General features: G+C 45.1%; 1 protein-coding gene across 1 annotated transcript in view; it reads left to right on the top strand.

Annotated features, from left to right (window-relative positions):
- The window catches only part of SLC6A6 (solute carrier family 6 member 6), a 123553-nt gene that overhangs the window by 57298 nt on the left and 50030 nt on the right, over positions 1–16225 (top strand). The window contains exons 2-3 of the mRNA XM_068253062.1: positions 7979–8215; positions 11331–11465. Coding sequence (XP_068109163.1) covers positions 7987–8215; positions 11331–11465 — 364 coding nt within the window. The 5' untranslated portion in view covers positions 7979–7986. The remainder of the gene's footprint in view (positions 1–7978; positions 8216–11330; positions 11466–16225) is intronic.

Genomic DNA, 16225 nt, shown 5'->3' with positions numbered 1-16225 from the left:
TAAACATAATATCACAGGGATACAAAATAGAGTTCATCAGGCGCCCACCAACGCAATTCTTTGTGACTCCCTCTCCAAACACTCCGGATCAGTCACAGGCACTGTTAAAAGAAGTAAACACCCTCCTGGAAAAGAGTCATCAGGCAAGTACCAAGATGCCAGGAAGGTCTAGGATTTTATTCCCCTATGTTTCTCATAAAGAAACCCCAAGGCAGCTACAGATTTATCCTGAATCTAAAAAGGCTGAACAAGGCAGTACTTTACAGGAAATTCCGAATGGACAACATTCGCTCAGTGGTAAACCTACTGCAGGAAGGCTGTCTATTAACCTCATTGGATCTCAAAGACGCATACTTGCATCTTCCGATTCATCTAGAGTCGCAACAATTCCTGAGGTTCGCAGTCCTTCTTCAGGGAGAGGTAAGACATTTTCAATTTAACGCTCTCCCCTTTGGCTTATCATCAGCCCCATGGCTGTTTACAAAAGTCATGGCAGAGGTTCTAGCTGTTCTGAGATTAAACTCTATTCAGATTATGGCCTACCTGGATGATTTGTTAATTTGGGGTCCCTCTGTCCAATCGGTGGAACTTCAAATGAAGTTTACACTGGATTTTTTGCAGTCACTTGGGTGGGTGATTAACTGGGAAAAATCATCCCTGCAGCCGCAACAAAATATGGAGTTTCTTGGCTTTGAAATATGTACTGCTAATAAGAAACTTGTTTTGCCTCCCAGAAAGTCGACTTGTTTACTGAATTCTGTTCTTTCTTTTCAGAGCAGGAGGATAATTTCGATAAGAAAAGCTATGGCATTACTGGGTCTGTTGACTGCATCATTCCCAGCAGTACAGTGGGGTCAACTTCACTCGAGAGAACTTCAGACCTGGATCTTATCCAAATGGGACAAACATCTATCCTCCCTAGACAAGAAATTCCAAATTCCATGGAGTGTCAAACATTCTCTGCTATGGCGGCTAAAGACAGAGCATCTCTCCAGGGGAAACCTTTGGGATTTTCCAACCCAGGCTGTTATAACGACAGACGCAAGCTCCTGGGGTTGGGGAGCACATCTGAATACTCTTCTGGCGCAAGGGCAGTGGTCTGTTCATCTTCGCAGACGGTCTTCAAACAGCAGAGAATTGCAAGCTGTATGGGAAGCACTCCAATCATTTCAGGCTCAAATTCTCCAAACGCATGTGACTATTCGTACAGACAACAGTACAGTAGTGGCCTATCTCAACCGTCAGGGGGGCACCAGGAGCAGTGGTCTAAGATCCCAAGCATCAAAGATTCTGCATTGGGCAGAAAGGAATCTACTTTCCCTGAAAGCGTTACATCTCAAGGGGACCCTGAATTATCTAGCAGACTATCTAAGCAGACAAGATCTCTCCCAGGACGAATGGAGTCTGAACGAACAAGAGTTTCAGAGGATAGCAAATCTCTGGGGGGCCCCACAAGTAGATCTGTTTGTGAGACGAGCCAATGCAAAATGCCGTCTATTTTGTTCTCTGTGCCTGCGGGACGATCCATGGGAGGTGGATGCATTTTCAATCACCTGGAGTCATCACAAGATGTATGCCTTCCCTCCTCTGCATCTTATCTCAAGAGTGTTGAACAAGATATGTCGAGATCAAGCACAAGTAATCCTGATTGTTCCTTTCTGGCCAAAGAGACCTTGGTTTGCTCTGCTAAAACGTTTAGCTACAGATTATCTGATTCTTCCAGGTCGTCAGGATCTTCTGACACAGGGCCCAGCGCTTCATCCCAACCTGAGTCTGCTTCGGCTTTCGGCATGGAGCCTGAATGGAAAATACTAAAGGGCAAAGGGTTCTCTAATAAATTATCGGAAACACTCATTCAGAGCAGAAAGAAGGTTACGCGCCAAATATATCAGAAGGCATGGAAAACCTATAATTCATGGTGCTTGAAGAACGAAAGGGACTTGACACATTCAAATTCTGTATTAGAATTCTTACAGTGTGGATTTGAGAAAAGCCTTAGCATCAGCACTTTAAAGGTACAGGTATCGGCTTTAAGTGTCTTCCTGGAGAGAAGGTTAGCTGAGGAGGAGTATATAGTCCGGTTTTTTAAAGCAGCAAAAAGACTTCGACCAATCGTTCAGTCAAAAATCCCTTCCTGGGATCTAAATACAGTACTACAGGCCTTATGTGAACCACCTTTTGAGCCAATTGCAGAAATATCTGAAAAATTGTTAACCCTAAAGACTGCTTTTTTGCTGGCAATAACAACTGCCAGAAGAATAGGGGAACTCCAGGCTCTTTCAATAAATGAACCTTATTGCATCATCGGTGAGGACAGAATTACTCTGCGTCTAGATGTATCCTTTCTGCCGAAAGTATCCTCCAAGTTTCACAGATCCCAGGAGATTTTTCTACCATCTTTCTGTAATAACCCATCTAATCAAAAAGAGAGCAAATTGCATTGTTTAGATGTGAGAAGATGTATGATCGAGTACCTTCAACGTTCCAAATCATGGAGAAAATCTAATGCTCTCCTGGTGCTATTTGCAGGAAAATTCAAAGGCAAACAAGCTTCGAGACCAACTATTGCCAGATGGATTAAACAAGCCATTGCTTTAGCCTACGTTCATCAAGGAAGGCAGCTGGTGTCAGCAATCAAGGCACATTCAACCAGAGCAGTCTCTACTTCTTGGGCAGAGAGGGCAGGAGCTACTATTGAGCAAATTTGTAAAGCAGCCACCTGGTCGAGTCACAATACGTTTGTCAAACATTATAAATTAGATGTATTGTCAAATTCTGATTTATGTTTTGGCAGAAAAGTGTTGCAAGCTGTTGTCCCCCCCTAGTTTGTTCTTGTCTATCATCTCAGGGTTGCTGTCCTGAGACGTCCTGGGAAAGACAAAAATTACTTACGGTAATGTCTTTTCCAGAAGACGAAAGGACAGCACCCTTACTACCCACCCGGATATTTCCTATTAAAATTTATTTTGAAGCATCATTCTGTGTGGAGTCTTTTTTACAACTGATGGGGTAAGGGGAAACCATGTGTATATACCTATCTAATCCCTATCTAATCTAATATGCAAATGTTTTATCTAGCTTCCTGTCCATTGAATGCTGGAGGGAGACAAGTCTCAGGGTTGCTGTCCTTTCGTCTTCTGGAAAAGACATTACCGTAAGTAATTTTTGTCTTTCTGAATGACTTGTCGTTCAAACCGGTCGTTTGGATGACAGTTTGGCGTGTGTACGTTCAATCGTTAGAATGATAGTAGCAGTTTTGACTGATCCGCTTGGCGGATCCCTGGACTAACTGTCGTTCAAACGACGGGGCTGTACATGTGTACAAACCACTTGTTGTTTGAAATTCTATTACTTTGACACTGAGCAGATCGTTCAGAAACAGCCTTATCAGTCTGATGACAGCGCATACACACGCACTACTGTCGGCAGAACGTCCGCCCAGCGGGAGGGTCTGGCGGACCCGTCGTTGGCCGAAGTATGACGTGTGTACGCGCCTTTATAGACATTCAAACAACAAGTCGCTTGATCAGTTTTTTGATCTTCTCCATTGTTCTATCCAGTCCATTGACCAGTCAAACAATATGTAAATTAGCTGTAATTAGCATTTCAAACGTTTTGTTGTCTGTGTGTACAAGGAGTCTGAACAACATTTTTGTTTGATTGACAAGTCGTTCAAATTTCCGGTTTGAACGACAATCGGGCATAAAATCAGACGTGTGCACGCACCATAAAAAGGGGTATCTGCTGCAGCTTTGAAGTGTTTTGTGTTCTGATTGCTGGCTGCAACCATTACTTCTCTCTTCTAACAGAACAGAAATAGTATTTCCGCATTGATGTGCATTATGAGCAGCACGGTGAAGAAGTTGGCACACTCGCCTTGCAGGGCTGGGTCCCCGGCTCATATCCCAGTCAGGGCACTATCTGCAAGGAGTTTGTATGTTCTTCCAGTGCCGGCAGGGGTGTCCTCCGGGCAATATGTGTTCCTCCAGCATCCTAAAACCATACAGATAAGTTAATTGTCTTCCCACTAAATTGGCCCTAGACTACAATACATACACTACATGATACATACGTAGACATTTGACTATGGCAGTGATTAGATTGTGAGCCCCTCTGACGGACAAGACATTATACTGTACATCACTGCAGAAGATGTTGGCACTATATAAATACTAAATAATAATTTTTGTGGCTGTATACCACTTGTTCTCATAGTTGCATGGTGGCAACCAAGCTAGTTTCAATAATGCTAGTAATCAGAAATTTGTTGAAGAGCCCTAGAGACAGGCTCAGGTGGAAGGTTGCAACAAAGCTAAGTGCACACACTAGATTTTTGCTGGTTGTAACCATCGTTTGTAGTTGTTGGGTGAAAATCCAGTGTCTCGACAGGTGTCCTCTGGTAACCCATTGTGACAGAGGACTAAAGACTGAAGCTATTGTATAGCAGGGTTGTCCGTTCCTAATAGAAGGAATTGGCTGCCTGACAAATAGTAGCACAGCAGGTCGGTACTGTGATTGTTCCTAAACTGTCACTGTAAATGATCACTAACAGTTGCATCAGTTGACAGTTCTTGTAAGTGTGTACAAAGGCCTTAAAGGAATACTATCGATTCACATATTTTTTTTCAATTGACACAGGAATTGTTTGGGAAGTGCTGCTAAGTACTGGTGTATACATTTTAGTAGCAACTTCTTTGTTTACTGTTAGCAAAATACATTCAAAGTTTACTGACGCCAAAACTGACGGCTGACTGAGCCATGAGGAGAGGGGAAATTCCCCTCACACTTGTTCAGTTAACTCTATGTGTAGCTCTGTGTGTGACAGAGAGAGACAGGACACAGGAGCTGCAGCTGTTGGGAGCTCTGTTTCTGACTGAAGTGTCTGAAGAGAGCAGAGGAAATGTAACTAATTGTCACAGCTTTTTCATATTGTTTTTGCTTTCAGAGTTTGATATGTTTGATATTTGCTTTCTGTAGTCTGATATGCAACTCTGGCTGTGCATTGAAGCAGACACCCCTTCTGCAATTGATTTGTCCCAACATAGCTAAATCCTACCCTCAATAAATTACAGCTTTTGCCTCTGATATTTAACGTGAAAAGTAGGAAAATGTTTACACAGCTACTTAGACATTATTTGTACATTGTCATTTTAGAACACTTGGGTATCGATAGTATTCCTTTAGGTACATACACACATCGGAATTTCGCAAACGACCGTTCGTTTGGACGTCAAATCAGGCGTGCGTACAGTCTGTCGTTCAGCTGATAAGACTGGACTTGAGTGATCCGACTGGCCCGACTTGACGTCCAAACGACGGGTCGTTTGCGAAAATCCGAAGTGTGTATGTACCTTTAAAGGGACGCTTAAAGAGAATCTGTACTCTAAAATTCTTACAATAAAAAGCATACCATTCTATTCATTATGTTCTCCTGGGCCCCTCTGTGCTGTTTCTGCCACTCCCTGCTGCAATCCTGGCTTGTAATTACCAGTTTTGGCGACAGGCCTGGCCACGCGTTTGCTTTTTCGTCTTCCTGTCCTCTATGCTGCTATTGCGGTCAGGAACGCGAAGAAGCAGACATGTGGCCACGCCTGTCGGTGAAAGTGAAAATAGCTGCTGGCAGGGGGCAGGAGGATCTAAGCGATACTGCAAGGGCACAGAATGGCTGCAGGGGGCTGGTAGAAGCCCAAAGTGAGTAAAACTAATTTTTTTTCTCAGACTTAAGTGTCCCTTTGAGGTGGCCACACACCATACAATTAAAATATCTAATTTTTTTCCAATTCGATAATTACAAACAGTTGTCTCAAACAATCAAGAGCTTTTCTTTGTTTTCGAAAAAAGGAGAGAAAGAGAGCTCTCTTTCTCTCCTTTTTTCAATATTGTTCTTTTGGGCCCTAGCACGCTCCTAATCTCTATATATTGCTCAGTGTTGGGGACAGTATTTTTCTTTTTTCTTTGTTTTCGATTAAGAAATCCGATCGGATTTCCCATTTTTTCTTTTTTCGATTTTTGGAGATTGAACATGTTGGAAATTTCAGACCAACTTTATCAAGAATTGTATGGTGTATGATGGATTGTCAATTACTTAAAGGGGAACTGAAGAAAGAGGTGTTTGGAGGCTGTCATGTTTATTTCCTTTTAAGCAATACCAGTTGCCTGGCAGCCCTACGGATCCTCTGCCTCTAATACTATTAGCCATAGCCCCTGAACAAGCATACAGCAGATCAGGTGTTTCAGTGGTTCAGACTTTAAAGTCAGATCTGACAAGACTAGCTGCATGCTTGTTTCTGGTTTTATTCAGATACTACTGCAGAGAAATAGACCAGCAGGGCTGCCAGGCAACTGGTATTGATTAAAAGGAAATACACATGACAGCCTCCATATACCTCTCTCTTCAGTTCCCCTTTAATGTACAGTTCCAATACATTTTTTTCTGAGCTTTTAATTATTTAATTCATGTTTGGGGAAACATTGAACATAGGTGTGTGGTACATTGGTCAGATTTTTTAATTGTTACAATCAGTCAGACAAATTGTTTGCTATTCTTGAATTGAACAGATAAAAGATTGTATGGTGTGTGGCCACCTTAAGTGTTGGGATATTTTTTGGGTGGGGAGGGTTCAGTTTAGAATCTTTCTAGGTCTATTAGTGGCATGGGAGGGGAATAGCAATTAGTAATTGTTTATAGAGGAACTTTATAGAGATACTAGTAAAGGGGAAAAATAATGAAATACATTGGAAAGTGAGAAGTTAAAAAACAGAACAAACAGAAGATAGATCAAGGAATGTTATGTTGTTTGATCCACAGTGAGCGTGTGTGTCATTAGCATGAACTGCCATTATCTATAAACCTACCCACTAACAATTTGAAAGGCTTGCTTGGTAGGTGGAACAGAGATTTCCCACAACGCAACAACGTTCACAGACAAGGCCCTGACATCACACTGTGGGAGGGGTTTCATCCTAAATCAGCCACACAGACCCCCTCCCCCCCCAATAATCTATTAGAGAAAAGGTAGATTTCTTGTGGGAAAGGGGGTATCGGTTACTCGGGTTTTTCCTATTAAAAAAAAAAAAAATCCCCACACACACTAGAGAATATAAACCATGTGCTGTATAGCATGGATGCATAATACAGGAAGTCCTTGAAATACAAACAACCCACAGATTCTGTTGCATTTCACAGCAGACAGGATGGTCGCACAGCACTGGACTCCAAATGGCAGGTTAGAGCACAGCTTCTGCTGCTCTATAATCTGCCTTTACACAGTGGGGAAGTGCAGGAGGAGGACGGCAGCAGATAGTGGGACAATTGGACAGAGGGAAGCACAGAGGGATGCACACAGAGGTCATCCACAAGGCAACATGGAGGGGGTCTAGGGGCCCGGTTTATGCTAACCCCCAACAAATCTTGCCAAAAAAGCTAGGTGGCCATCAAGCGTGGACCCAAAGTCGTTGCACCATTTCACTTTAATCCATCTCTGAACGCACAAGGGGATTGAAGTAGGCACAGGGGGGCAGCGGTGGCACAGGGGACAGCGGTGGCACAGGGGGACTGAAGGTGGCTCAAGGGGACAGGAGGTACAATCGCACATAGGGAGGCGTGACTTAGATCGGGGAATGGCTTAATCGGGCATAGCGCCCCCCTAGACCAATGGCACTCCATGCCTATGCCTAAAAACGCCCCTGCGGCTACTGATTGGGATGAAGTTCAGTCCTGGGTTAAAGCTCCTTTTATAAGGTTAATGTTAGGCAGAAGAGATTGGTGGCTTTTAGGGATAGAGAAAATGCAGGTGACAATGTTGGTGTTGGGTAGTTTTAGGGTTGGTGTCTGGTGATGACTGTAACCAATGTCTGGTACTGGAAATCGGCGATAAACAGATTTGTATAGCTCCATCACTAGTCCTAGTCCTCATAAGGTAGGGAGCTGCCGTGTTATTTGGATCACTACGAATATTTTTTTTTTCTTCACGTTCAGGTATAAAGATGTCCAACAAGGAGAAGCTACAGTGTTTAAAGGACTTTCACAAGGACATTCTGAAGCCATCTCCAGGGAAGAGTCCGGGGACCCGGCCGGAGGACGAGGCTGACGGGAAGCTGCCCCAGAGGGAGAAGTGGGCCAGCAAGATTGACTTTGTGCTGTCTGTGGCTGGTGGCTTCATCGGTCTTGGCAATGTGTGGCGCTTCCCATACCTCTGCTACAAGAACGGCGGAGGTGATTGTGCCACAAACCTATCACTTATACAGTGTCACTGTTCACAATACAGTGGTGTACATTTCTCTCTCATTTTGCTATAATCTTACCTGGTCAGCAGTTACATTGGGAGTTCAGTTCTACTGAGGGATATAGAAGGAGGCACACTACAGGCTAGAGCTGTGTTTTTTGCAATGCCTCACAGTAAGTTTCGGGCATCGCCCTTCATCAGGGGTGTCGTACCACCACCACCCACTATTTGACATCCAACATGAGGAACTCCTCCCCCGGATGGGCCAGGTTACAATGATCAAACACCATTTGGGTTCATAAAAAAGGCTCATACAATTGTTACATCACAACTAAATGTAAAAACATGAAACAACTTGCATAGCGTAGAAAAAAAAAGCTAAGGAAAAAACAAAATGTTTTCTTCCTTATTTGTTTTTTCCCCTAGTGTGTGACATTACAATAAAAAGAATGCAAATTGTTGCATGTAGTGTGCCTCTTACATCCATGAGTGTGCTGTAGGTGTGGTGCACCTGCTTGAGGGAGTGCACCGGCACTAAGCTCTCCTGCCCAGGATAGATCTAAATTGCGATCCCACAACAACTACTGTTGTTAGGAGTTTAGTTCTAGCCCAGCAATGTGATCTTTGGTCTGCTGAGTTTCTTTTTTTTTTTTTTTTTTAATAATTTTTATTTCAAGAAAGCTTTGTAACAATCACTGTTTGTACATTTCAGCAATATCAAAAATAACTGTAGGTCAGGACATTATTAATGTTAACAATTACAGTATTGTGATTAAAGGAAGTCCTTCTTCCAGATAGTCCAAGTCTTTTTTGCGTATTTTAGCTTTCTTAGCTTTTTCTTATTTTTATTTTTTCCCTTTGTTCTATGCATAAAATAAACAGAATAGTCATTGCTAGATTGTGAGGGTTCCAGTGTAATCATGGCCTCTATTCAAGATAATCCCAAGAGCCCATATGGGGCTAGTAAACTGGGCCCAGTGCTATTCTACATCAACCTTCCCTCGACGGAGGGAATGTGTCTAATCAGATATAACACAGCAATGACCTTAACATTTTCTAAAACTACAACATACAGATCCTGATGATATTATTATTCCCATCACATCTTAACATTATCACATCAGTTTTAATCTTTAGCTCTATTCAACCTGAATCTGTCAATTAGATCCACACAAATATCTATGGCTTTTTCCTGTGAGCAAGGTATGTATTACAAACTTGGCCTAAAATATTCCATTCTATGGGCGTGTCAGCATAGAAAGAGAGAATGAAAGGGGCTCAGATACCAACATCCAGAAACCCTAGAGTGCCCGCAATGTGCCTAGTGAGGTACCATTTGGTATATTTGAATGGTTCCATAAGAGCTAACAAATCCGTTCCTGCAACATAATGTTTGATTGGAGTCCAAATTTTAAAGAATTTAGCTGTATTTTTTGATTTACACTGTTCAGCATCAAATTTATTGATATACATTAGTTTACTCATTGTATCAACTAGGTTTCTGGATGTTGGAGGAGTTGAGTAAACCCATTGCGTTAAAATACATTTTTTGGCTGCTAGAAAAACCAGATGCTCGAGAGGCTTTAATGGCGTATCTTTATCGCTTGTAGCAGGGTCTATAACATGAAAAAGAGCATCCCAAGGATCATTCCCTCTCTGTATTTTAGTTAGGTTCAGTCACATGGCACGAGTCTCAAGCCAGAACTGTTGTATAGTGGGACAAGACCACAATAAGTGGAAGAGGTCTGGGTAAGAGTATGCACACTTCGGGCAGGAGGTCAGATAGTCCGTCCTTCCCGTTGCTTGTTTAAAGTTAAATGCGTAGTATCCTTTATGTATAATTTTCATCTGCATTTCCCTCCATGTTTCCGCTGTAATAATTGAACAAACTGTTGTCCATCCTTTCTCCAGCAATGGGGCCATCACTTCTGTGGTAGTGCGTAACATTTTAGCCCAGTAGGAGAGATGCTTGAAGGGGGCAGCGCCAAGTTTAAATAGTCTCAACTCTGTGTACAAGTCAGAAATGGATTTTTTTTCTTGTAGGGGGGCAATAATCTTGTAAAATTGCTCATGAGAAGGGAGAGAGGCTTTTGGGCCTATGGATGCATCTATGTAATGTTTCACCTGGTGATATACCATGACTGAATTATTGGGAAGCTTATATTTTTTTTGTAATGAGGAAAAGTTTAGCAGACGCGCATCTGGGCCTAATACATCGGCTAAGTTTGTTATCCCTCTTTTCTCCCATATTCTAGAGATATTTGTACCTTGGCCTCCTGGGAAATCTGGAGAGGACCACAGGGGTACTGAGTTTCTTTACACCTACACTTACAGTACACAGTACACCCACCTGAGCTCTGTGAGCACACGTTATACTCTTGCCCACTCGTCAATTTGCTGGGTCTAAATGTTGATTGGAAGAAGTGCAGAGGAGGGAGTTATGGGAGTTGGAGTTGAAGAGAAACTCCGACTAAGAATTGAACTTTATCCCAATCAATAGCTGATACCCCCTTTTACATGAGAAATCTATTCCTTTTCACAAACAGACCATCAGGGGGCGCTGTATGACTGATATTGTGGTGAAACCCCTTCCACAAGAAACTCTGAGGACCGTGGTACTCCTGGCAGTTTCCTGTCTGTGGACCTTGTTGCATTGTGGGAAATAGCTATTTACAGCTGTTTCCAACTGCCAAAAAAGCATGCAGCAGCTACATCACCTGCCAACAGTAAAAATGTCACCATGTAATAAATGTCCGAATGTAAATCAGGGATTTAAAATATTTTACACGGGGCAAACACTGACTAAATCATTTATACATAATTATTTCTAAAAATGAAGCACTTTTTTATTACATCATTTTCACTGGAGTTCCTCCTTAAATTGGGAAGGAGCCAGGTACTACCTTTTGAGAAGATGGGGAAGGGGTTAGCTTCCAAGTAATACAGCAACCAGCAGTCAAATAGCCCCTCATGACTCCACCTGAAGTATCTTTTTGGCCAAAGCTGGTTTTAATATTCTAATATTAACAGGTCTAGGTTTGTACAATGTGGTTAGCAAAAAGCATTTCCATAAAAGCCTCAGTTAGTGGTCTTCTGTACTTTCAGGTGCATTTCTTATTCCATACTTCATCTTCCTGTTCGGGGGAGGTTTACCTGTGTTCTTCCTGGAGGTCGTGTTGGGGCAGTTCACATCGGAGGGCGGCATTACCTGCTGGGAGAAGATCTGCCCCATCTTCACTGGTAAAAATACCTTCTACGTTGCTTCACCTAATGGGGTGGTTATTCATCCCTCTGTATGTTTGCATTCTGTGCAGTCTAGCCACCCCCTCTGCTGCGCTAGGTTTGAAATATGAGGCTGCAGAGATTTCTGACAGGCCCTTCTGCATCAGGTACTGGAAGAGCCAACCAAACTGATCGTATCCAACCGATCTGCATCCTACAAGGGAAGGTCCGCACTTGTCAGATTGAAGTAACCTTTATTAAGGACATATCCAAATTAAAAACTCGGCAGGCATCAGTTAGCTGACATGTTTCGGACTCAAGCGTCCTTAATCATAGCTCAATCTATCTCGATCTGCATCCTACTGTGCTCCTATTCAGGGCCAGTGCTTACACCGGGTCAAACTGGGCAATTGCTCAGGGCCCCATGCTCATTAGGGGCCTCATAAGTCAGACTGTGAAAGTCACAAGTTTATTGTCAGTATGAGAATGTAAGGAGCCCCATGTTCATTTTTGCCCAGGGCCACCCATTCCAGCTCCCTTCAATGTCCAATTGATAGAAAATTTGATTTTATAGCTCCTACTGAAGGTGGAAACCCATTTTAATGTTCTGCTGAGCCCTTCAGGTCAGAAGTTTTTGATATTTTGGTCTGTTTTTCCCAGAGGGCAGGAATATAAATCTAATCAAGGTTAAGAACACTGGTGATCTAGACAGATGGGAAGCAAATGACAGCTTATCACTGCAGAGTGGGTGAGGGCAGCCAGCAAAGACATGTTTGCAGCCAATCAGCCTCCAGTGGTCTGACAGATAGTAGATGGTGCTCAACACTATATGTATACCTTGAAAGAGGGGAACTCGATGATATCAGCAGAACAACAGGAACCAACAAAAAAAAGACAAAAGACCAACAATAAAAAACATTTAAAAGTAGAGTTGGGCCGAACGGTTCGCCGGCGAACGGGGTTCGCGCGAACTTAGGTGGTTCGCGTGCGGGTACCGCACGCGAACCTTTTGCGGAAGAAGTTCGGTTCGCCCCATAATGCACCTGAGGGTCAACTTTGACCCTCTACATCACAGTCAGCAGGCCCAGTGTAGCCAATTAGGCTACACTAGCCCCTGGAGCCCCACCCCCCCTTATATAAGGCAGGCAGCGGCGGCCATTACGGCCACTCGTGTGCCTGCATTAGTCAGAGTAGGGCGAGCTGCTGCAGACTGTCTCTCAGGGAAAGATTAGTTAGGCTTAACTTCTTCCTGGCTGCATACCTGTTCTGTTCAGTGAGCCCTCAGCCCACTGCATACCTGTACTGTGATCCTGCCACTGCATAGCTGTTCAGTGATCCTGCCACAGCATACCTGTTCTGTTCAGTGAGCCCTCAGCCCACTGCATACCTGTACTGTGATCCTGCCACTGCATAGCTGTTTAGTGATCCTGCCACAGCATACCTGTTCTGTTCAGTGAGCCCTCAGCCCACTGCATACCTGTACTGTGATCCTGCCACTGCATACCTGTTCAGTGATCCTGCCACAGCATACCTGTTCTGTTCAGTGAGCCCTCAGCCCACTGCATACCTGTACTGTGATCCTGCCACTGCATAGCTGTTCAGTGATCCTGCCACAGCATACCTGTTCTGTTCAGTGAGCCCCCAGCCCACTGCATACCTGTACTGTGATCCTGCCACTGCATACCTGTTCAGTGATCCTGCCACAGCATACCTGTTCTGTTCAGTGAGCCCTCAGCCCACTGCATACCTGTACTGTGATCCTGCCACTGCATACCTGTTCAGTGATCCTGCCACAGCATACCTGTTCTGTTCAGTGAGCCCTCAGCCCACTGCATACCTGTACTGTGATCCTGCCACTGCATAGCTGTTCAGTGATCCTGCCACAGCATACCTGTTCTGTTCAGTGAGCCCTCAGCCCACTGCATACCTGTACTGTGATCCTGCCACTGCATAGCTGTTCAGTGATCCTGCCACAGCATACCTGTTCTGTTCAGTGAGCCCTCAGCCCACTGCATACCTGTACTGTGATCCTGCCACTGCATACCTGTTCAGTGATCCTGCCACAGCATACCTGTTCTGTTCAGTGAGCCCTCAGCCCACTGCATACCTGTACTGTGATCCTGCCACTGCATACCTGTTCAGTGATCCTGCCACAGCATACCTGTTCTGTTCAGTGAGCCCTCAGCCCACTGCATACCTGTACTGTGATACTGCCACTGCATACCTGTTCAGTGATCCTGCCACAGCATACCTGTTCTGTTCAGTGAGCCCTCAGCCCACTGCATACCTGTACTGTGATCCTGCCACTGCATACCTGTTCAGTGATCCTGCCACAGCATACCTGTTCTGTTCAGTGAGCCCTCAGCCCACTGCATACCTGTACTGTGATCCTGCCACTGCATAGCTGTTTAGTGATCCTGCCACAGCATACCTGTTCTGTTCAGTGAGCCCTCAGCCCACTGCATACCTGTACTGTGATCCTGCCACTGCATACCTGTTCAGTGATCCTGCCACAGCATACCTGTTCTGTTCAGTGAGCCCTCAGCCCACTGCATACCTGTACTGTGATACTGCCACTGCATACCTGTTCAGTGATCCTGCCACAGCATACCTGTTCTGTTCAGTGAGCCCTCAGCCCACTGCATACCTGTACTGTGATCCTGCCACTGCATACCTGTTCAGTGATCCTGCCACAGCATACCTGTTCTGTTCAGTGAGCCCTCAGCCCACTGCATACCTGTACTGTGATACTGCCACTGCATACCTGTTCAGTGATCCTGCCACAGCATACCTGTTCTGTTCAGTGAGCCCTCAGCCCACTGCATACCTGTACTGTGATCCTGCCACTGCATACCTGTTCAGTGATCCTGCCACAGCATACCTGTTCTGTTCAGTGAGCCCTCAGCCCACTGCATACCTGTACTGTGATCCTGCCACTGCATAGCTGTTTAGTGATCCTGCCACAGCATACCTGTTCTGTTCAGTGAGCCCTCAGCCCACTGCATACCTGTACTGTGATCCTGCCACTGCATACCTGTTCAGTGATCCTGCCACAGCATACCTGTTCTGTTCAGTGAGCCCTCAGCCCACTGCATACCTGTACTGTGATCCTGCCACTGCATAGCTGTTCAGTGATCCTGCCACAGCATACCTGTTCTGTTCAGTGAGCCCTCAGCCCACTGCATACCTGTACTGTGATCCTGCCACTGCATACCTGTTCAGTGATCCTGCCACTGTATACCTGTTCTGTGAACCCGCCACTGTATACCTGTTCTGTTCAGTGGACCCGCCACTGTATACCTGTTCTGTGAACCCGCCACTGTATACCTGTTCTGTTCAGTGGACCCGCCACTGTATACCTGTTCTGTGAACCCGCCACTGTATACCTGTTCTGTTCAGTGGACCCGCCACTGTATACCTGTTCTGTGAACCCGCCACTGTATACCTGTTCTGTTCAGTGGACCTGCCACTGTATACCTGTTTAGTGAACACGCCACTGCATACCTGTTGTGTTCAGTGAACCTGCCACTGCATACCTGTTCTGTGAACCCGCCACTGTATACCTGTTCTGTTCAGTGGACCCGCCACTGTATACCTGTTCTGTTCAGTGGACCTGCCACTGTATACCTGTTCTGTGAAGTGGACCTGCCACTGTATACCTGTTTAGTGAACACGCCACTGCATACCTGTTGTGTTCAGTGAACCCGCCACTGTATACCTGTACTGTTCAGTGAACCCACCGCATCAGTGCGCATACCTGTGCAGTTAAGTGAACCCACCTACCTACGTGAGTGCACGCAGTGTGATATACCACTCCGTGCATACCCGATATGGACAAAACAGGTAGAGGAAGAGGAAGAGGTAGTGGCAGAGGCAGAGGAAGGCCACCCGGCAGGTCTGCGCGAGGTCGTGTAAATGTAATTTCGTGTGGACCTGGCCCACAGTACAGTGCTCGGAAGAAGGCACGTCCCATCACCTCCCAAGATTGTCAGGACGTGGTTGAGTATTTAGCGACACAGAACACCTCATCTTGCTCAGCCACCAGCGCTACTACTAGCACCACTTCCGCTGCATTTGACACTTCGCAAGAATTATTTAGTGGTGGTGAAATCACTGATGCACAGCCATTGTTACAGCCAGATGAATTTTCACCAGCTCATATGTCTGCGTTACGCGACAACACTATGGATGTAACGTGTAAGGAGGATGAAGGACCTACACATTTGGATTTTTCTGAGGCAAGCGAAGCTGGGCAGGATGATTACGATGATGACGATGATAGGGATCCTCTGTATGTTCCCAATAGAGGAGATGAAGAGGGGGACAGTTCAGAGGGGGAGTCAGAGAGTAGTAGGAGGATAGAAGTTGCTGAAAGAAGCTGGGGCAGCTCTTCGTCAGAAACAGCTGGTGGCAGAGTCCGGCACCATGTATCGCCAGATTCGCCACCTATGTACAGCCAGCCAACTTGCCCTTCAGCATCAGCTGCTGAGGTGCCCACATCCCAGGGTGGCTCAGCGGTGTGGAAATTTTTTAATGTGTGTGCCTCAGATCGGACCAAAGCCATCTGTTCGCTCTGCCAACAAAAATTGAGCCGTGGAAAGGCCAACACTCACGTAGGGACAAGTGCCTTACGAAGGCACCTGCAGAAAAGGCACAAACAGCAATGGGATGGCCACCTGAGCAAAAGCAGCAGCAGCACACAAAAGCAAAGTCACCCTCCTTCTCCTCTTCCTCCTTCAGGTGCATCATCTGCTTATGCCGCTCTCTCCCTTGCACCT

The sequence above is a fragment of the Hyperolius riggenbachi genome, chromosome 9, assembly GCF_040937935.1.
Source record: "Hyperolius riggenbachi isolate aHypRig1 chromosome 9, aHypRig1.pri, whole genome shotgun sequence".
In the NCBI taxonomy this organism is placed as follows: Eukaryota; Metazoa; Chordata; class Amphibia; order Anura; family Hyperoliidae; genus Hyperolius; species Hyperolius riggenbachi.
Note: the sequence above shows the minus strand (reverse complement) of the source record. Positions and strands in the feature narration are given on the sequence as shown.